The following is a 22,502-nucleotide window of genomic DNA, read 5'->3' on the forward strand; positions in this document are numbered from 1 at the left end:
GTTATTAGGTGTTCAATACGATAAGATTCACCGTGAAATAAGAAAACTACCGAGGAATTGCGAACGCTTCGAAGTGAGATGTTTCATGATACAATATATAAAGAATGAAGATAAACACTTTGAAACGAATCGTCGGATTTGCCTACGCGATAAAAAGAACGTCGAGTGGTTAAGTCATAGGCTGCACTCGTCAAATCCGACAAGCGTGAAACCTTTACGCTCGGAACTTTCTTCAAGTAACGCCGAAGATCAAACGGAGGATCAAATAGTTACGAGGAACGAGAGTATATCTCGCGAAAGTTTCTCGAGAGCAGAGAGGGAACAAGGGAGAGTCGCGTGGTGCTCTCCTCTCAAGAGGCCGCGCGCATGGCGCAGCCGATCATCGCGGACAATCGGTCACTCGTCGCGATCCGCTCTTTGTGATACACCACGCAACACCGTTCGCGAAATAGGAGGAAGACAAGTGACGCAAAAGGAACAAGATGATGGCGGGAACCGGAGTGGGTGGTGTCGGTGGAGTAGGGATGCTGAGGACCAGGCGGCGGGACATCAGTGTCAAGCCAAATAGAAAACTCGATCGGAAGTCCTCGAGGGGGATGATTTACGAGAACGAGGAGCTCAGACTGAGGACCATTCACATCAACGCCGAGGTGGAGCAAGGTAAAGGGAGAGGGATTCAAGGGGAGGCGCGCAGATTTGTCGATGAATCGAAGGTGAAGGAAATCGCGACTGTGTGTCGTTTCGAAAGGACAATGTCGCGATTACTTCTTCTTTCCTTCGACTCGATCGACTTGATCCCAGTTAATAAAAATGTTCGCAACGGACACAAGTGGGATAAAATGATTTTCAATACGAAAAGAGAGATAAAAAATCGTTTCCAACTTTTTTCTCTTCCGACAAAGAGATATGTATGTTGAATTTAGTGGCTAGAAATTCCGTTATGAAACAAAGTTAGACACACGAAGCTGTTATCTGAATTTTTTGCATCTTGTTAGTATAACACTGTTACTTTATTCAGCTTATATTTATTACTTACGCCGTTTCATTTTTTTTCCCTCTTGTCCAGAATGTTTTAAGCGAATTTTATTAACGCAGTTGCTCTGAACGCTACTGTCTGAATTATTAATTTACCGTTATAGACGATTCACACTCGGGGGCCAAATTAATTTCGCAGGGACTTCCATTACGCGTTAGTGGCAGGCCAGACCAACTAATAATGTTAAATATTTGATCCTCTAGGGTATGACTGCGCCAAAGCAATCAAGGATTAATTTAACTACCGTGCTAAAGGAATTTTTGATATGTTATAGGAAGAGCAAGAGTTTCGAACTTTTGTTATTCTATTAAAGTCAACAAATATCGCGATTAAAAAAGAAGCTAATATCTTGACGATATACACGTTTTATTACGATACATTTACTGTAATAAAAAAGTTAATCCTAAATTTATCAAAAAATATCTTAGAAATTTAATTAAACCACCCTTCCGTAGAAATTATTACTTTCTCTCTTTCTCTCTTTTCTTCTCCTTGCAAATACTCTATAGAATTAATTATTTGAGTATTTTTGTACTTTACTAGCAGATGTTTTAATAAACTCGTTTGGCGCAATTGTGCTCTCTGAAATTGAGGGTCGTTTTATATATAAATGAATACCATTAATCTCGCGAATCTCACTACCATCGCTTTAATTATGAATTCGTCATTACGAGTGATACCAAACAAAAGGTCAAATATATTTCATATACGTGACAAACCACGGGGAATTTTATTGCGCGACTGTGGTAGATGCTGGTAAACTGCATCGCGCCGCGGTCATCTACAAATAGACGCGTGCATACATCAGATTGAAGTCGCCGTACGAACTTACTGCGAACTATTTTCGAGGCCTGGCCTGCACACGCTGAATTTGTCCAGTCGGGTAAGCGAGTAGTACAGTTTCTAGTACCGGCGGTCACGATTCAGCAGACTTGACTCAGTTGCTAAATGCGCTTGAGATAGATGACGCAAAACGCATTCGCGCTCCAGTTTCTAAAGAAACGTTCGCTTTCATCGCGTGACATCAATTTAATCTAACAAACGATAAAAAAAAAGTAGTGTCTCGATAAATCAAGAGAAGGAGAACTTTACCAGTGATTTATTATAACTGAACGTGAACAACGACGAATCCACGTGGTTGATTGAGTTAATCGGTAATTTTATAAGCTATGAAAATTTAAAATTACTAGTCAAATAATAGTTTAAAAAAGGACCTGAATCGTTTGAAAGTGAAACGCCAATTGTGGAATTATTGAGGATTCTAACATGGAAAAGCTCGCAAGAGGCTGTCATTGACTGCTTGATTAATCACATTTCTTCGACGTTGCTCGATTAACAAAATGGTGGGTATAATCGTCTAGCTTTCATTAAGTATTAGATATGTTTTAATTAAACTTCAGGAATGAAATTGCGAACGAATATGCAAATATCGCGAGTGAGTACGATGTTAATACAAAAAAATTTGAATGACGACACATGAATCGCGCGTCTACGTAATTTTCTCGAGATTTATTTACCCGCGGAGCCAAGAAAAGCTTTGTTTTGGCAAATATTCCGGGATGGCGGGTTTGTTCTCTTAGAACTCGAGATCCAGATGTCGACGCTGTATAGATTCCAAAGACCTGAACGCTAACTTCTTATCCTACGTAATACCGTTGAGACGTCAAACTGATCTCGACTTCAGTCTTCCATCGATGGAGCAATCAGTGACTTAAATATTTTGAAATGCTTCAAGTATTAATAAACGTTTGAGTCAAGCCATAAATGAATAAACATGATAACTAAAAATGTATTTCGGGCAATGACGCATAAATTTCGACATATTTAACGTTATAAAATAATAATCACAATAATTTTACAGTTTCTCTCTATATTTATATCATTATAGCTATTATTTTCATGAATAATTATTCCTTAATAATTTTTTAATTAAAACAGAAACAAAATTGCAAGTATTTATAATATATACGCGTTTAAACGTTTTAAAAAATTTTATTATTTATTTAAAGCCGCGAGCAAAGTACAAATTTTATATATTATATAATTACAGTTTTATAATTTGAAAGCTGAAAATTATAAACACTTAGGATCACTTTAAAAAATTATATACACTTTAGGATCACCCAGTACATATAAATACAAAAAGTATGTCAAACACTCTCGTCGAATCAGGATAGCGTCTCACGAGTTTTTTTGTTCCTTCTAACACATTATGCAACCGGATTATCATGGCGCATTCAAGTGGCGTGCAAAGAAAATTCTTCACGATTAGAAAAACTGACAGCACGCCGAGAGGGTTCAAAGTGAGTCGTTCTAGGATCAATCTACCGGTTACTTGGACCCTTTCTTTTCTACTCCCGTCTCATGGTCGCTCGATGGGAAAACCAGACACCTACGTCAAGCTTGGAGATTATTTTGAGTCCTTTTTCAACCTCTTGATAGATTATATCTCCGCGTGAAGAAATGGCGCCAGTCTAATGAACAATTTATCATCGGCCAGGTTTGCACCGACACCGAATTTCTTCAATATCAAAAAATATCGCGCCACTGTCGGACTTCAAAACTGATGATATTAAACATAAGAACTGGCAGTGTCACTTCTCATGACAAATGATATTAAATCGTGGAAAATAAATTGTCGAAGAAAATGGACGGAGCCAAAAATGCGTTCGAGAACGTAATCGCTAAAAGAATCTGTGTTTGACATTCGTATAGATTAAATGATATCATGTTTTAACGTTTATATATATAGTGCAGCTTTACAATGAATGCGAACGTATAAACTTAAATAATATATGGACTTGTCAGGGAGAGATTTTTTTCTCGGTCAGAACTATAGCTTTTACATAATATCGCGGTCAAGGCAAATAATAAAATAGCAAAATTTATAAGATCGTCCCCCGGCAACGTTTCTAAAATAACATCAAAAGACATAATAATCAGTGCTGGAATACTCGGGTATCGCCTAATATTGTTAGATAAGATAAAAATTGTTATACATATCTCTGAAAACTCTTAGCAACAATATCTTAAATTTATACAATATATACATTCCGCAAATTTTCAAAAAATTGTACTCTACAAAACTGATTCGAAAATATTTCTTTCTCTTTCGTTAACAATTGGCATCTTTTATCAGTCATTTCTACGTATTCTATTTCGACAAAATTGCTAAAAAATAATCCTAAAGTCTTTGATAGTATAAAATTATGCTCTATATATTTCCGTATAAAATGTATCAATAAAAACAATAAAATTTATCACTTGAACATTATGTGCAATTATAAAACAATACTTTGTTACAATATTTGTATTCAAATTATTTCTTCTGTCAATCAAGAATTTTGAGAGAAAAAAAAATGAATCGTTGGTGTATCCAACTCTGGCGCGGCGATACAGTCCTGACATCGCGGGACCACGAGGGACTACAAAAGATTTAAATAGTCACAAGGGCGAGAGAGAGACAGAGAGAGACTTGAGGCGGTGGTTTCGTGACGCGCGCGATGAAGAAGCGGATGAAGAAGAGGTAACTCGCGGTAGGGATAAAGACAGTGATGTAGCCACGCGTCGACTAGTTTCGTCGGTGACTCTAAACGGCCGGCACGCGTTTCACGGCCTGCGGAAGCTGTCAATTCGCGGAGTACGTTACCGGAAGTCCAGGTCGAAGTCGATTCGGTGCACCGATGTTCGTTATCGTTCGCAACGTCGAATGTAATATGTCGGGCCTTGGCGTCGCGACGTCGCCACTCCGAGACGCACATCTGGTGAAGAAGCGCATCTCGATGTTACGTAACAAGAAAGAGAAAGACGTCGAAATAGAAAATGAATTGTGATGAGGGATTCACAAAACTTATACGAAGTGCGCGGTAAATTCGCGCGAAGAAATATGGGGACAAGTAAGAAAATTTGAGGACGAAATATACAAATTCTTGTCGTACTAATAAAAAGTATGACTGACGAAGAATTTGGCGAAGAATTTCATTGCGACTGTCAGTAGTGACGTTCTATATTAAACTGACATTTGCAGATATTCTATTAATTAATAACTGAAATAATTACGAAAGTTCTACTGAATAGATATATACATACCACAATTAAAATTGAAAATATGATCTCAACCATCTCAAATATAAAATAACATCAGTTTATTGCCATTTCCTCAAGCGACATGAAAAAACAAAATGTCATTCGCGTAGTACGGTACATCGCAGCTGTTCATGGGAAGTACGTTGTCAGGAAAAGCACTCGGTTTGATGAAGGAGATAGAGCAACGAATGTTATTACACGATGTCAATATAGTTAACTGACAGGATAGTTGTCAAAATAAGGACCGGCTACTTCAAGAAGCGGCTGTTTCCATTCATAAGTCTTCCCTGGAATAAATTCATGAGGGATGACGTTCAAACGTTCAGACGTTAGCCAGCAACGGCTATTTGTTGATGAAACGCTGATGGATTATTTAATGACTCGATCGATGAAATGACCCCCCCTCCCCTCCATCACATTCAAGCGCACATGACTCCATGAGAGAAACGGTACGCATTCGTAGGTAATGCGAATTCGCTGTTGATCTGACGAGGTCACGGTGGACCGCGAAATCGGGGGTCAATCCCCCTCGTTAAGGTTATCACATGAGTGAGGCTCCGTGGCGCGCTCCGCAGAAATGGAAGGAGCGGGACATAGGCATGATGCAGAGGAGAGACACGGGCAGGCAAACGAGGCGCAATGGAAACTATGGAATGGAAAGCTCGTTCTCTTCGTCGCGGAACTCTGGTACGAACTCGCTTAAGAGTTTCTAAAAAGACAGTTTTTAACCCTTTAATTCTTAACGTGCCACCCTGGCAACAAATAAACATTTTTTTAATGACTTTCTAATACCTTTTTTTTTTCACGATCCACGCATGGTGGTTTGGCCATTACTAAATTATATTCATTAATCACAAATAGAAAAAGTTTGACATTTCTATCAGTAGATGATTGTTTACTCCAAAAAGATTTGATCTTTTATTCATTGTGCAACTTAAATTGCCAAAATCTATTAAATTTTCCCCAATTCTTCAGTTCTAATCAATTACAAAGATCACACACACACAATGCTTAAAAATTAAAGATAGTTATATTTCTTAATATAGTTTTAAGTGTATCTAATGTTTTAAGTAATTTTAAGTAATTTTTCATAATTATATTTTTATTTTTATAGTTTTTATAATTAAATTTTATTTTATTTTATTACTTGGATTTCTAACATTATATTAAATGAATTTATATTTTGACTCTTACATCGCCCTTGTTATTTATTTATTATTTATTATTCTAATGTTGCACACAAAAAACTTAATCTTCAAATTTACACCTAAGTTCTAAAATTCTGTTTGAATGCTAGTAAACCAACGTCTCATACAGTAACTGATAGACGAAAAGTCAAAATTTTTTTACTTACAATTTAGAGGAATCTTATACCAATCAGTACCTACATAATTTAGAATCTCATACAATCAAAATACTTATCGATCAGATTGTACCAATTATCTACAATTTTCACTTTGAGTCAAAATGATCCGTTGCTGTAATCGAGAGTCAGAAACAAATTCTTAATACTCCACTGTGATGTGCTTCTATCAACAATCAGAACAACGGAGGCAGTAAACATCGAATAAGCGAGCGTTTAAATTCGGGAAGTATCATTAATGTAAACGAGACCGACAAAGGCTCTCTCTCTCTCTCTCTCTCTCTCTTTCCTCTCTGGCGTAGTACTTATCTCGCGCAAGACATTTTATGAAAAAAGTTTTTAATACACCTGGCTCCTAACCTCATCTGCTCTTGTCGCCAAGACACTCTTCATCTACCGTAAAAAGGAAAGCGCGATAATGTCTACAACGATAACGGCGCATACAGGTAGATGCGATTTTCACTGATAGAATCTATATAGCTTCGCTATATCGCTGTAGCTGCTTTTTCGCAATAGCTGCAGAGAAATATCAGTTTGTCATAACGGCTTGCGCGGCAAGGAATTCTTTCGTGAGCAGAAGAGAGTCCTCGTAATGGACAACGTGCTAGACACATTCGCGAGGATGGCCGTATTATCATTCTCACAGCAATGTTAAAGCGAGTCAAAGACGGGTTTTATAACACCGGTCGGAGTAACTTTACGAGATCGTTGGACTTTTCACGCAAACGATTTTGTCAAAGTATGCGACACATTTCTCACTGCCAGAGACAAGAGTTAAAACTCGATCTTGCGTGTTTCGTCATCAATTAGCTATAGCCGTATAAACACGTATTACCTGTACAATAAAATACGATGCACATCGCCATTACTCTCTGCAAAAAGCATTACACGCGATGAAATATTAAAGTAATTTATCAAATATATGAAGATATTGTAGTAATTTATCAAATGTATGAAGACCATATTTCTAGGATTCCGCGCTATATCGCTTAGGACATCATCGGAATATATATCTTATTCCATTATTAAAATTTATCAATATTATGAAATATTTCAGTCATAAAAGTACATCATAATTAAAAAATTAGTTATAATTACAAACACGCATTAAGCAAAACCAAAAGTAATTTCTCCCGAAATATTAACCCGAACAAAAACTCCAAGCTAATCGAAGAATCGATGGTTAACGTTAAATTTATGATTATGGCATCCTGTGCTTCAACGATAGAATTGTAATTAGTGTATACAAACCATGAGATCGGATATACTACTCTGGTACCGTTATTCACCCATATAAAGTGCAGTATTTTACGCAAATGTATTATAGCATAATATATGTAGCGACGGTATACGTCGTTTATGTAGCGCGATGAACTAGCAATCACTGCGAAAACACGTGGATTTTCTCTCTCTCTCTCTCTCTCTCTCTCTCTCTCTCTCTCTCTCTCTCTCTCTCTCTCTCTCTTTCTACACATATGCCCTATATATATTTCCACCACTAGCAAAATTAACCAAGAACTCCGACACGTCATAGCAGAGAACGCATTCCCAGAACTCCAACTTGACAATGCGATCTTGACTAACAATAAGCGCCGACGCGAAAGTAATCCCGGGCACGCGACACACTCAGATTTGCTTCTCTCGCAGAGACACGAGATTTTACGGCGGGGATGCAGCCCACTACCGTTTTCCGATTGTGTCCGCGTCTGTGGAATATCTCGCACGAAGAAGACGCAATACGGCAACGAGGAACGGAAATTTTGTTTCGAAAAGCAGATAACAAATACAAAAATGTGAAAACTTATTCTGTATTAAACTCGGATTGTTACAATACGTCATGCGGATTCTGCAATTTCGTTTATGAATATCGAAATTTACTTGAGTTGAATATAAAACGTGATTATCTAATTGTATTTTCAAGACAAGGAATTTTGTGAAAAAGTGGTGAATGAAATTATTATTTAAGTAATTATATTACATAATCTAGTGAAGTAATGATAAAGTGATATAACAGTGCAAGTGCTTCATAAATAAAACTGATGTCACTGTTCAGGCATCTTCTAGTTCCGCTGCTCTTCAGCGAAACCCGCACAAGAAATATGGATTACGATAGTGAGTAGATTTATTCCAAGACAAAAGAAATTATACATTATTAAGAAAAAATATATCGTTAAAAAAATAATAACAATTGCATGTCACAAAACACGTGAAATTTGCGAAATAATGAAATGACGTATTAAATTAAATTATTACGTAAACTTAAAAATGTTTCTATATTTGGACAAGATTATTATGTAAATTAGCACAAATAAACGAAAGCAATGAATTATGAACAATCTTCGAGAGAATGAAGTTAAGCCAACAAAGCTGTACTATTTTTACTAACGTTGCGAAGTAACGGACGAATTATTGCGAAACGTTAGACCGATACTGTCCACTTACTATAGTTGCACATATTATGCATTCCGATAATTGAGATTAGTCATTTTAAATCGACTAAGTAAATTACATCTCAGAAAAATGTGCCTAAGTTATTCACTACTCAATAAAAAAACTTTTCAATCAATATAAAATAAATAAATCTATTAACTATATATAGAGCAAAAATGAGCGACTATGAAAAAATGCTGAATTAAATTCTTTTAATTATCACAAAAGTAACCATTTTGTGTTAAAATTTGAAATTAAACTGAAATATTAATCAAAAATTTTTGTAGTCGCTTGTTTTTGTGGATCTATATTTTTAATAAATTTATTTATTTTCTAAATTAACAAGCAAGACATTGCTATAAAGACTTGCTTTTTAACAATTTCAAAGGAACTTTAATATCATTTTAATATTTAACAATATTTAAATATTAAATATTATATTTTAATTTAAAACATTATTTTTAATATCAATTATTATTGATTCTTAAAATATTTGGTATATATTATAAGAAAATAAAATTTCCAAACGTACAAAATAGAAACCTAATAACGTAGTACTTCAATTAAATTTTTGGAAGCGTCGCAGATGTGTCTGCAATTAAAAGCGAGAAAAATTCGCGACATTTGATGCAGTCTGTATACATTCGCGTCGTGAAAAAAAAATGGTGAGACGTGAAAGCGCGAAAGACGGAGGGAAGCTTTTTCAATGTGCAGCGGGCGGAAATGCAAGCTCGCTGTAACATACAGACGTTGTCTCTTTGTTCCTCGGAAAGTGTCACGAGACACCTTGCAGCCTGGGGCTTTCATAAAAATCTACTATGTCGCGAAGGAAAACGAGCGTTGTCGCCACGTTCACAAAGCGAGGTGCTCGAGTTTCCGTATTTTTCGAATGCTCAATCGAGGACGCATACGCAAAGTACGATCATATGCATCGGCGGATGCAAACACCTGCACCAAAACTTTCGCGCGAGCGAGAGATGGAAACACCAGGTCCTACATCCTCCTCTACATTTCCGAAAGTACCCACTAAAGTGAAACTTCTAAACCTGCTCGTATAAATTTCAGATTTTGTGGCTCCATTGTTGCCGAGAAGCAAACCGCAAATTTTACCGAACTACCGAGGTCGAAATTATTTAACCTCGAGGTATTCACACTGTTACTATATTTTGTTACTCAGTTAATAGTTTCTCGAACATCAACTTACTAGAAACAGCTGTACAGCAATTGGATATTAAAGTAAAAAATGTCAACTTTTTAAAGGATTATATTATAATTAAAATCATCTATATTTTAATTGTGTTTTTCCATACAGTCTATAGAAAGATTATCAACAAGCAATTAAAATGAATAAAAGACAATGCTAGCGATTAAAAATAACAAATAAAAAACAGATTATTTCTTAAATATCAAGTATTTAAATTTTAAACCATCCATAGAAATCAAACGTCAAATTGAAGTAAAGATAGAATAAAGTTCAATTTACTTCCGGATTAAATATAATAATAAAATTTAGTTATTCATTTACATTTTTTCTAATCCGCCAAAACGCAAAAATTAGGTACTTCAATCGCGTGACTCAAAACTTTAACGACAATTTGATTTCATTAAAAAAAAAAAAAACCGTTTCGTTTAACTTAGAAACGAAAAATATATCATTAATTGATTACAATGAAACAGTTAATTACATAATTAATTACGACAAAAATGGAATAATATTGTATAATAATTTAAAGATATAATTTGCATGACTGCGATCATTTAATTATCGATAATTCCAACCAAATACGTTGAATGATGACGAAAGAGTTCTGCCGCGAGTGAACACACTGTACATGACACTTTACAAACATATTCGTGACGTTACGTTACATATTTCCGGCGAAATCTCGAATCTGGACGAGGGCGATGGACGAATGTTAAAAATACTGTCGATAGTAATTATTTAAAAGCATGCAAGTTGATATTTTGACACAATCATATACAGCTAGCCGGAATGTGAGCCGGTTGCTGTCTAGTAACGATGTCATCGGATATTCTATGGATACTCTACGTGTCCAGGAATACACCCGCGGGATACGTCTATATCCTACGTGGGCACGCATGCATACATATGTACAACATACATACGCACACGATACGCCTCGGCGATAATTCAGCTCTGTCAGAATTCTAGTGGCTATAAAACGCGTATACGCGGGAACACCTCGTAGGTGTCCGTCGACTGGACGAAACCATAAACAACAGAACGCTTATTTCGACGGTGTTCATTGTATACCTACGGTATATATCAATGTCAATCAATCGATGGTACGTTCGTGCATGTTTAATGTGCCTTGGGCTCTTCCTAAACATGTATAAACTATACCAATATTGTCGAGCATGCTAATTGGTTAACGGAACATTTCCTAGAGTTCACAGAAAGAAAAATACTATAAAATGTTTATCTAGAAAGGTTTTTATTTGGCATCCAATTAACACACAATAATATCAATCTAACTAACGATGAGATAATCAATAATCTTTAATTTTAATAGATCTATTTCGTTTTATTATTTATTTCGCATTTAATATATTTATATTTAAATTACTAACAAAAATTAACTTGATTCTCTCTCTCTCCCTCTCTCTCTCTCTCTAATTTACCCTTTGATTTAATTTAATTAAATAAAAAGAGAAATGTATTCAATTATAGTTTACAAAATATGATATCTTGATTTTGCACTTAAAAAATCTGCTCTTAGTTAATGGAGCTTTATCACGGCACAAATCATTCTTGTTCGAAGCGGCTTTCATCCATCGAGTTTGCAAACGCGCTATCTCGACCTGCCTGGGTTCGATTAACCCCGGGAGGGTAGTTCACCGATAAGCCATGACATACGCAGCGAGGAAAAAAAAAAACGCAATTTCGCCAACGCAGAGTTGACGCACGGATCTCGTTTTGCAGCACACTTTCGCAATGTTGTAACGTCATTTTTAGCATGCGGTTTCCGCGCACCTTGCCATGGTGGTGGCATTATGTTTGTACAAAAAAAAAAAGAGAAAAGGAAAAACAAATGGAAAAAACAACGCCTCCCTGAACATCGAAATGGAAAATATCTCCTGATTTACGAGCCCTCGGTGTAACCGGCGACTACCTGGGACGTTCGTCATTCTGTCAATGGTACGGTTGCCCCGTGGCGATACTCTTGCATACACAACGCTACATTTAGTTATAAACTTGCTAGGTCCATAGTCTAAAGGCGCCAAGCTGCTCGATCAAAAGTGATAAACTTGGTGAAAAAAGATCTTAATTTTTCCAACAAAAAAGAATGGATCTTATAATTCTTCTCATATATAAAATCTAAACATGTTTTTAAGATATATTCTTAAAATGCTCCGTGAAATATAATTATTAATTAGCTATCTAAAAATATTAGCTATCCAAAGAGATCTTTAAAGCTCTATTATATTTATGATATATTTATAATAAAATAAAGTATACTTCTAAAAAAGCACTATTTTTACTTTAAAAGATCTGTTTAATATCGTAATTTATTTTCTTTTATAAAAAGTTAATTTCAATATAATTATTGTTTTTTACAGTAACATAATAAGTTTTATAAAAATGATAACAAAAAATACAGTCATGTCTCGCAGCAATATGATAATAAATTATGAAACTTTTATTCACACAGACTATTGCTTTCGATCGACAAGAAAATCAGTCATCGTCAAGAATAAATGAGTCTAAGGACGTCATTTTGCTCCAATCCCTGTTTGCATATGTACGATCTCAGATGGTAATTCTCGAAAACGGAACCCGCATGTTTCGATGCGCACCTTCATTAGAACGGTTCTTAACACCTCTCGTGCGGCGCCAGATTGAATCTTGAGAGAAGAAAAAAAAAAGATATCGAGACGAAAGGGTCAAATATTTATGAGGCAGTTCTACCATCGTGGTCGTCGAATATTAATGTATTCTCTTTAAGAAGAAAGATCGATCGACTTGATCTCGACCGGTTTCACCGAATTTAACACGGTCAAAGATATAGGACGACAACGAGTTAATTGGAATCGCTTGAAAACAGATATATACTTCCAGTTTTTCTCACGGCAATCATACTTCTATAATACTACATTATATTATAAAAATATCTGTTGACAGAAAATCCCATAATTCAACCACTTACGATTCTCTAAATAGCAATGTTACAATAATTATATACGGTACTGTTCATCAATGATAATAAGAATTAAATAGCTTTGCAGTAAATCAAGATTAGAAGATATAAATTAAGCTACGTTTTTTTAACTGATTTAGAAGGAGGGCAATAACTTGCACACGTATTATTTAACATTTTCACTCATTTACAAATTATAATATACAATATGTCAGAAATTATGTGCACTGAATTCACATTCTGCTTACAAAATTATTTTTACTTCTTTATTAATAATTTTTACTTAATCATTTTTCCTTATAAAATTTAAAAAATTAGACGTTCTCGTTAAGAATAGGAAACCATACCAGATATTGACTTTTGTTTCGTAAAAAGGCTCTTCCGGTAAGCTTAACTTTCCATATAGCCACCGGGCTTATTCGCGGGAAGTTACTTCGGCTTTCGGTATTACGACGACGGTCTGTTAGCGATAATTTACATGGGATATTGGCGTGATCTAATTCGAGCGTGCTCTGGCAGCCGACGGATGGACGGACGTGTCACGTTCGATTATATCCAGAAGGACCACACTTCGTAGCTACGTAGCTTGCTGGAGCCTTAAATGAAGTGTTAGTTAACGCGACGAGCTGTCGATCTAGATTACCTGGTCTAGACGCGGTCTCTGCAGAGTGACGTTTCCAGCGGTCCCCAACGTAAAATGACATCGAATCGAGAAATTATATTATGATAAAATTTTAAGCTTCAAAATTACAAAACTGACACCTCTAAAAATGATTCTTATTGACTATAATAAAAATGAAAAATTTGACAACTGTATGTACATTTTTTTTAATTTATACGTTTTGATGAACAAGCTTCCACTATATACATACACTTATGTTATAGTAATAATGTAACGACGTTTTTTTTGTGCACATCATACTTAAATATTATTTTAAAAAAAATAGATTAATAAAATAAATAGAATAACTCACTCTAAATGAATCTACAAAATGCAATTTCCAGTTAAGAAAAATCTATATGAGAAATAACTACACAATTTATCAAGATATTTTGTATAGATAATTACCGTAAGAATTGCAGAATTATGCACTTTATTCTTCAACTTCGCGATATTTTCTCCGACTCCGAGAGAAACGCTTTAAAGACCATTCTGGTTTACTGCCAGCGACATGAATTAACACTCGACTACGACTACGTTTATCGTCGACTGTGAATCACCGAGACATACGTGTTTCATGAGAAATGTAAACGCGACAATTATTCCACCGCGCCAAATAACCCGACGCTGATTCGTCTCGTTAAATCGGGCAAAATTACGTCTAGAAATGCTTCGACTGGATAATGATCTTGTTATTTCTTCGGAATGTAACATCCTGATTATATTAGGCTTTTATCAAGTGTATCTTCAATACAACATTCTATTTCTTTCGCTTGTGTCATTTGCATATCTCATTAAGACACTGTATTGAATTCACGAGAGATTCGCGCTTTATTGCACTCACTTCTCATCATCTTGTTAGCAGAGTCGATTATATAAATCGCGAGACGTATAAACAAACGCGCGGAACTTTCTGCGAGATCAATCAAACGTCTATGACCGTACACAATTTCTCGTATTCGTGAAGATCGTCTCATTTCATTTCAAAGTAACGCAGTCAGGTACATCAGGAGTGAAAAGCGAACCTCGGGAATATTTTCCCCGAGTTCGTTTGCGCTCGTTCTCGTCGACTGGGGACACAATTTCCACTTTTCAAAGAGCCAGAAGAAATTCCGGCCTGCTGATAGGAACGGCGAGTTGGCAAAACCAAATATGTATTTCGCAGCTAGCTTTGATCACCTTCGCGGCGAAAACGCCCACAGCAAACGAAAGGAGACCGACGAGAAGCCGACGAAAAACGCGAAAGCTTGTACGCCCACACTCCCTTTTCCGTCCCCTGTGCAATTTTTCTTTTCTTCTCTTTCTTTTTCTTTTTTTTTTTTTAAACGCAGATTCACGAGTTTGTGTACGTACAGGTACATTTTGTGTGCTTTGCCTTTCGAAAGGCGATGCGACCCGAATGTGAAGGGGACAGTTCGGTCTTTTTAACTGCCAGGATTAATTAATGTCAGTCCTTCGTGAGAAATACCGGACCCGACACTACTTTTAAAGGGGCAGAGGATTCCATGCGACCGAAATAAGGACGAACACGATGCCGACGGTACCAAGTGATTAAACTTTCCCGGTACGTGTTTGAGCAGGAATAATTAAAACTTTTTCTCTCTCTGTTCCTCCCTCCCTCCCTCCCTCCCTCTCTCGCTCTCCCTCTCTCTCCCTCTCCCTCTTCTCATGAGCAAAGAATGAAATGTACCTTGACGAGCAGTATGACGTAAAGAGATGATAGAGTATACATGCGAGAAGATTCCTCTATTGTCCATGATTGTAATAGAACGTTAGTGAATGAGAAATGAATCAATAAATCGTGTAGAAAGTCAAATGTTAAATGGATTACTTTAAATCTAATTTTAAAAGCGATTATCTGGTTCTTATTCAAATATTAATATTACACATAATCATTTTATTAAATCATCGAAGTGTTAAATCAAATATATTTAATATTGTATTTGACACTTGACTAAATGTAGTCCAGCGAAAACAATTCAATAAATTTAAAATATTTTAACGTTTCTTTTCATTTACAAAAATTATAAATACTAATTGATGTGTATAATACGCATATTGATTGGATATGCATATTGAGTTTCTTTAATTTAGCCTACCATTTTCGTATCTTATGAAACTACCACAAGTTAAAATAACATAGAATATTGTAACCAACATTTCCGAAATTTGGGCAAAAATTTCTGCTCCAGAGTACATGTATTTATAACCCCATACGAAATTCGAACTGTCACGATCATCACTGTCGAAAATAAAATGGACACCAGTCGCCGAAAGCATTTTCAGTGAGCCATATTACGTCGTTGCTCGCAAATATTCAGCTTGATGGTTGATTGAAGGATATTCTGCATGCAGCTAAAAATATCCGCGTATTCGCGCCAACGAGCTTTCCTATACCCGAAAAAAAAAAAAATCGTTATGTCATTTTAATGTAAGATATACACTGTTAAAAAAGACATGAAATTTCATGTAAATGTAACGGAAGCAAATTTCAAGCAGATACATTAAAATTGTTAAATCTAACAATAAGTTACTTATAATTTTATGCTCGATCATTGACAACATTGAACGATTTTAATGTACCTGCTTGAAATTTGCTTCCGTTACTTTACATGAAATTTAATGTATATATTTTTAACAGTGTACATATAAACAATGTAATATTCATTTTTTTGATATCTTGCTAGTAAATGCCATACGTGTTAGAGAATCTGTACAGTCAACTGTAATTTTGTTGTTTCAACCTGTACGTACTTACGTATATTCCAAATACTTCTGAAAATAATTTTGGAGGTATATTTTTTTGTAAATTTTTAATCAACTTTCCTTCAATCAAAATTTCTAAAATCGAAAAATAACAGAAATATTCATTGTTAATCCTAGGGAGATCTTATATCTGAGAGATACATACAAAATGTAAACATCTTTAGCAAGACACATCTACAGGACAAACAATAGTTCTTATGTGAGTCATTGAAATACTAACAGCGCATCGTATACGATCAGATAGGCGCAAGTTGAGATCATACTATTACTGTTACAGAAAAATATAAATTTTGATAAATTGTAATTATTTTAATAATGTCCTTTTTTGCAAAAGATAAAATTAATACCGATTTAAGATATTTGTATCTATCAGATATATACCGAGACCTCCGACATTAAATTAAGGATTGCGACCTTCCGAAGGAGTTAGTATAAATTTTTCATATGAAAATTTATTTACATACACAAAAAAATTAATACTAAAAAGTAAATAAAATATTTTTTAAAATTAAAAATTAATAAGAAGGCTCTATATGTATAAAACAAAATAAAAATGTAACTAGGGCGTAGAGCCAATTTAATCTAACAAATTATTTTAATTCATATATTAATACAATAATACAAATTCAGACGTTTCGACACCGATCGAGTCATTTTCAATGATACAACAATCTACATTAAAATTAAACTATCGTTATACAATCTTCATAATCTAAAAAATCATAGATTCCGTGTATAATAAAATGTTTTTTATTAGTGCGTTTCGTACTGACAGGAAAAACATGTCTTTATTTATCCAAAAAAATTGCTATAAAACAAATATTTTAGGAACATGCTATCAAGTCGGGAAATTAATACGTTTGAATTGCATCGGATGGTTTTTATATCCTCCATCATCGATACAAATAAAAAGATCAATGGTCGGTTGCAGTACATTTTAACAAATATCGCGTTTTCAAACAGAGCTCATGCAGAAGATAAATGGTCCAAGTTTTAATAGCAACCAAATAGCCGTCGGTGTCCATAGGGAAAATCCGAATTTATGAACCTCCACACAGAAGGATTTAATTTATTTAAATTTCAGACTGGTAAGCCAGGTTTAAATCCTGATTTACCACAAGGCTTTCCTTGTTACACGCACATGTGCACTTACTACCTAGGCTTAAAAGAACTGTTATCACAAGTGCTTTCAAGCAACTTTATTTTTTACAAACCAACCTTTTATCTACGTAGTCATAAGTGATTTTGTACATATGAAAATTCAGGAAATGTATCCATATGTATGTATGGTATATGTGTGTGTATTCGATGTAAATAAATTAATCTATATGAAATTAGGGTATTATAAAAATAAATTCAAAAAAGAATAAACAAAATGATGTCAAGGGCGATTAAAGAGTCAATAAGAATTTTCGTTTAACAATAAAATATATTATATAATCAGTCATTTTCAATATATAAAATTAATTCAAACACTACTCAATATTAAATCAATATAAAAAAAGAATGTATTATTGATATCTTATCTCTCGTAGAGTCTTCTATACAAAAGATAAACTTTCGATTTTATATTCTTTCTTTTAATTCACTATCTTTTTCCAGCAATTGATGTTTAAAACATTAACTAACCAATTTCAAAAAAAGATATACGAATACAACGTAAGTAATAAAAAGTATGTAACGGTATAGATCGCTGAATTATCTGAAAACTTCCGCGATTGGGTCGTAGTTCAAGCGCTGGGAAAACACGTTTCAAGCACAAACCCATTAATCATCGAAGTAGGAGGCACAGATGACTGATGAGATACTTAACTTAACTCGCATCTAGATGGGTCGAAGATCACTAACGTTAAAAAGAAAAACCGATCGACTTCGTTTCCAACAATAGAGCTTGCATCCGCATACATCATCCGACCTGACTGATTTTAGATACTTGCAGTATAATGTATACAGAAGAGAACGAATAAACTAAGAATTTGTCACATCAAAGAGTGAGTTTGAGACAAGTTTGTAAAGTTTTTACATAATTCATGCTTATTTCTAGAATGCATAAGATTAAAAATCAGCACATATGTAGCAAAACGTAATACAAAGTATTTTATATAAAGTATATATAAAATATGTCGTTTTCTCTGTTTTTAAATTTAAAGTCTTGACTATGACACCGATGACTAATAGTATCTAGACGGATCGAAGATCACCAATGCTGAAAAATATTCCTATCTTTGTACCTATATGTATACTATTAGGTACACGAAACTCTTTCGGTATTTCTATCACTGCAAGATTTCTGAGAGTTTGTATCGCGATAAACATTCCCCAGAAAAGATTTAACGCGTTATATGCGTGGACGGCGAGGTTTATTCGCGCCTCATTCTCTCTCTCTTTCTCCTCTCCCTCCCTCCCTCTCTCTCTCCAAAGTTAAGTAATTGGAAGGCCCGGTTCTAGTGATTTATCACCGGCTTCTTGACGCACGAAAGGGCGCACAGAATTACAGAGGAGGTTGGCGTCTCAGGCGGAGATTGCCACGTTGACCAATGATCGATCGTTCCGATAGATGTAACGCTATTGTGCGCAACCGTATGTTGCTGATCCCCGCATCGAATGGTGATTAAGTGATTTCCGCGAGAAAAATTGCGAGTCAAATCTACGAAGATGTCGGCTTATCTGTTTGCTATAAGAATATCTCACTCGGTGGTCTCATTACGTCGAAACATTTTAGTTTGTCATGATTTTAGGTCAGAACGATATCAAGAAATTACGCAGAGAGAACGAACAGCTGCGTAGGGAAATATGGAGTCTCAGGGACGAATACGACAAACTTGAGGAAATTTTGAAGAAACAGAAGAATCCCGACGAAAGCGAAGAGTATGAGGTTAGCAGATTTTCAATTGCGTTATGCTGTAAATAACTCATACAACATAATAAGACTACATTATGTAATAAATAACAAAAAAAAACTAGCAACAAATCTTTCCATTCGTCCCTATACCTTTCCTAAAAATGTTGACTGATAAAAACATAATTGCTATAACTATTGTTACCAATAATCGATATAATCAGCAATAACGATATGTAGGAATATACCACGAATTACAGGATCGCTCCGAGGAGGATGACGGCTTGCAGTCGGACCTTTCCTGTGAGGAGGACGAAGAGGAGTGCGAAGATAATGAGAAGACGGTCAAGGACTTCAACCAAGAAGAACAGCTAGAAAACGCGGAGAATCAGAAGATCTCTTCCGAGAAGATGAGCAGCAATATGCATCGACTTCACGTGGAATTCGACGATCTGTCGGTTGTTGACGAGGAGGAGGAGCTGAAGAGAGATAAGGAGAAGAAGGAGACGACACCGGAGAAGGATCAGGAAAACGAGGCTGTCGGGCATCCGCCCCCGCCGATCCTCAATCCTCGACAACTTCACGATAACATCCCGTTTTATCCGGCCACGTACGAGCCGCCGAGTGGTTTCAGCGGAACCAGTTATTACACCGAATGTCCGTTTGAGTTCCCAAGTACGGTAGATTTAATGCTACCCACGGACACGTCCGCATTATTGGCTTCACCATACTCCGGATTACAGTCTGATCCATTGATCCCGTTGGCCAACTTAGACATCGGGAGTCTGGAAGTAGCCGATCCGATGTTACCTCAAATTCACGTCCCGCCCGTCGGTTGGCAAAACGACATGGTCTCTCAAAAACAAGCACCTACTTATACGGGTAGCATCACTCCTGTCGTATCAACAATGGGAATAGGAAAGCCGGACTTTCCGATAGTTTCCTCAATGGGAAGTTCAGTGACGCTGTCGAATACTTTCAGCTTGTTAAGAAGAAGAAATGCAAGTACGAAGCAACCCACGAAGCTATATGAAACATCAACTATTCGAGATTCGCGTACGCAGTTTTCCGAAGAAATGGTCAGTAAAAATGTGGATCCTTTTGGAACCATTATGGCAAATGGAGAAAAGGATATGCAGCGAGTTGAGAACGAAGAGGCCACCGTGATGTTCGCAGTGCCAGAAAACTCTAAACCGTTCTTCTCGCAGCACCCTTTTAAACTAAAAAAACGAGAAGATGAGTCGCCAACCGCCAGTCATTTTGGAACCGGAACTAGTTCGAGCAGTGGCAAAACGGCTTCTACGGTTATTTCTAGGACTAATCCTTTCGCAGGATTGAAAGGTTCGGCAGATATTTACATAAACGGCGCGATACCTTGTGAAGACGCTTCAAAAGATAAAAATGATTCAAAAGCATTTCTGAGTATAGATAATTTATTAATCACAGATGGTAGAAGTGCTCTAGGTAGTCAACTGACAAAATCAATTTCTTGTCAAGATCTCTCAAGTGAGTCTCAAAGTGCGCAACAATTAAAACTAAATCATGTTGATTCTCAGACGCTCACAAAAAGCGATAATACTTTAGACAATATAAGTGATTCCTCTAATAAACCGTACAAGAGCCACCTAAATGTAACGTTAAAAATACCACGAGCCGAACAGGCACCTAGTCCAGAGACACCAGAGATACCCAATCTACCTTCAATCGATTACCGTCTCTTTAGGAATCCTTTTCTAAAAAACTTCGATAAGATCTGTCCTAACTATCAAGTAAAACCGAACTCTCCTGCCACCACGACGCCACTCTCTATTCACGTGAACGATGACGGCCTTGCTTATCCTATGCCAGGTTACGGTCGAGGCGTTCATCTTAATGAGAGATTTCAAACTGCACATATACCGAACCAGAATCGATTGCTGATACCCAGCGACCAACTGATGAGCGGCAAGCCGGATATTCAAGTAACTTCCTTTGAGAAACCGAGTCCTTGCACCTTAATACCTTCCGCCACGCCTTATGATTTGACGAGTCTGAGAAGATTAAACGCAAATCGATATCTGCAGAATCAGCATCTTTACCAAAACGTTCCTTTCGTGTCGCAAGGTCAATTTTATTCGCCGAGATGTGGAATGATGTACTATGATAACGTCACGAAAGTACCGGCACAAACACAGACATCAATTGACGGCGACTCACATCACGAGGACGAAGAGACAATTGGCGTACCAAATTCACCAAACGGAGAGAGACGGAAAAAAATTGTGAAGAAAGAAAAAACTCTAATTAAAAACCAAAAACCGTTATCGCCGGCAATACAAAGAAAACTGAAAAAGCAGATTAGTGCCATATCAACAGATACACTCGATTCGCAAGGAAAAATGATGCGGAAGAAACCGAAGAGGTTAAGCACGATGCCTGATACGCAAGAGAACAAGAACGAAAGCAGGTCGTCATCTTCGGGTCAGGAATCGCCACGTAAGGATCAAAACCGAAAGGTGTCCGTCTACATTAATTCTAAAAGACGACCGTCTCAAACTTCATTAAAAACATTGAGGAGTGCTAGTGTCGATGCCAAAGACAAGTTTATGGATGGTACCGCATTGAATTCGGACCGTGAAAGAACGAACTCCGTCAGTAGTCGGGAAATCACCCACGTGAAAACTCGCAAGACTAGTACTAGTAGTGGTAATGTGCCATGGTGCGCGTGTTGGGGGAATGGTTGCATTTAATCAAAGTTGCATATTCAATCCCATTCAAACAAGTAATTAGAAAACTAAGATAGACGTAAAAAGTGAAGTTAGCTAATTTTAATATCGAAGTATTAAATATCAACAGCAATTATATTAGTTGATTATTATATAAGTAACATTAATTATTTTTGTAATCAACGTTTTATTTGTGAATTTAATCTCAACGCTTCGAAAAGAAATTGTCAAGTTAATTATTTTATATACATTGTAACTAAAATTATCATGAAGGTAAACTGTAAACCATATTATTGCATTATTATCATCGCTATATATCCGAGATGAATATTCATTGCACAGTTATAAAAAAAAAAAGAATTGAATCATGCAATTTGAAAAATTAGCGATTTTTTCGAACAAGAATATTGATGCATTTTTATATTGCAGATATTGATTTATTTATGAATAGTTCGC

General features: G+C 36.0%; 1 protein-coding gene across 2 annotated transcripts; it reads left to right on the plus strand.

Annotated features, from left to right (window-relative positions):
* The first annotated feature begins 47 nt into the window (after positions 1-47).
* LOC108777020 (uncharacterized) lies at positions 48-22,120 on the plus strand. Of its 2 annotated transcripts, none has more exons than XM_018543802.1 (3): positions 48-660; positions 19,241-19,377; positions 19,602-22,120. In XM_018543802.1, the coding sequence occupies exons 1-3, from the start codon at positions 483-485 to the stop codon at positions 22,068-22,070; spliced, it is 2,784 nt and encodes a 927-aa protein (XP_018399304.1). In that variant the 5' UTR covers positions 48-482; the 3' UTR covers positions 22,071-22,120. The 2 variants fall into 2 exon arrangements, with proteins under 2 accessions (XP_018399304.1, XP_018399305.1); XM_018543803.1 differs by lacking the exon at positions 48-660 and adding an exon at positions 2,330-2,379 and having other exon boundaries at positions 19,225-19,377.
* Positions 22,121-22,502: the final 382 nt, after the last annotated feature.

This window comes from Cyphomyrmex costatus, unplaced genomic scaffold (genome assembly GCF_001594065.2).
Source record: "Cyphomyrmex costatus isolate MS0001 unplaced genomic scaffold, Ccosl1.0 scaffold4, whole genome shotgun sequence".
Taxonomy (NCBI): Eukaryota; Metazoa; Arthropoda; class Insecta; order Hymenoptera; family Formicidae; genus Cyphomyrmex; species Cyphomyrmex costatus.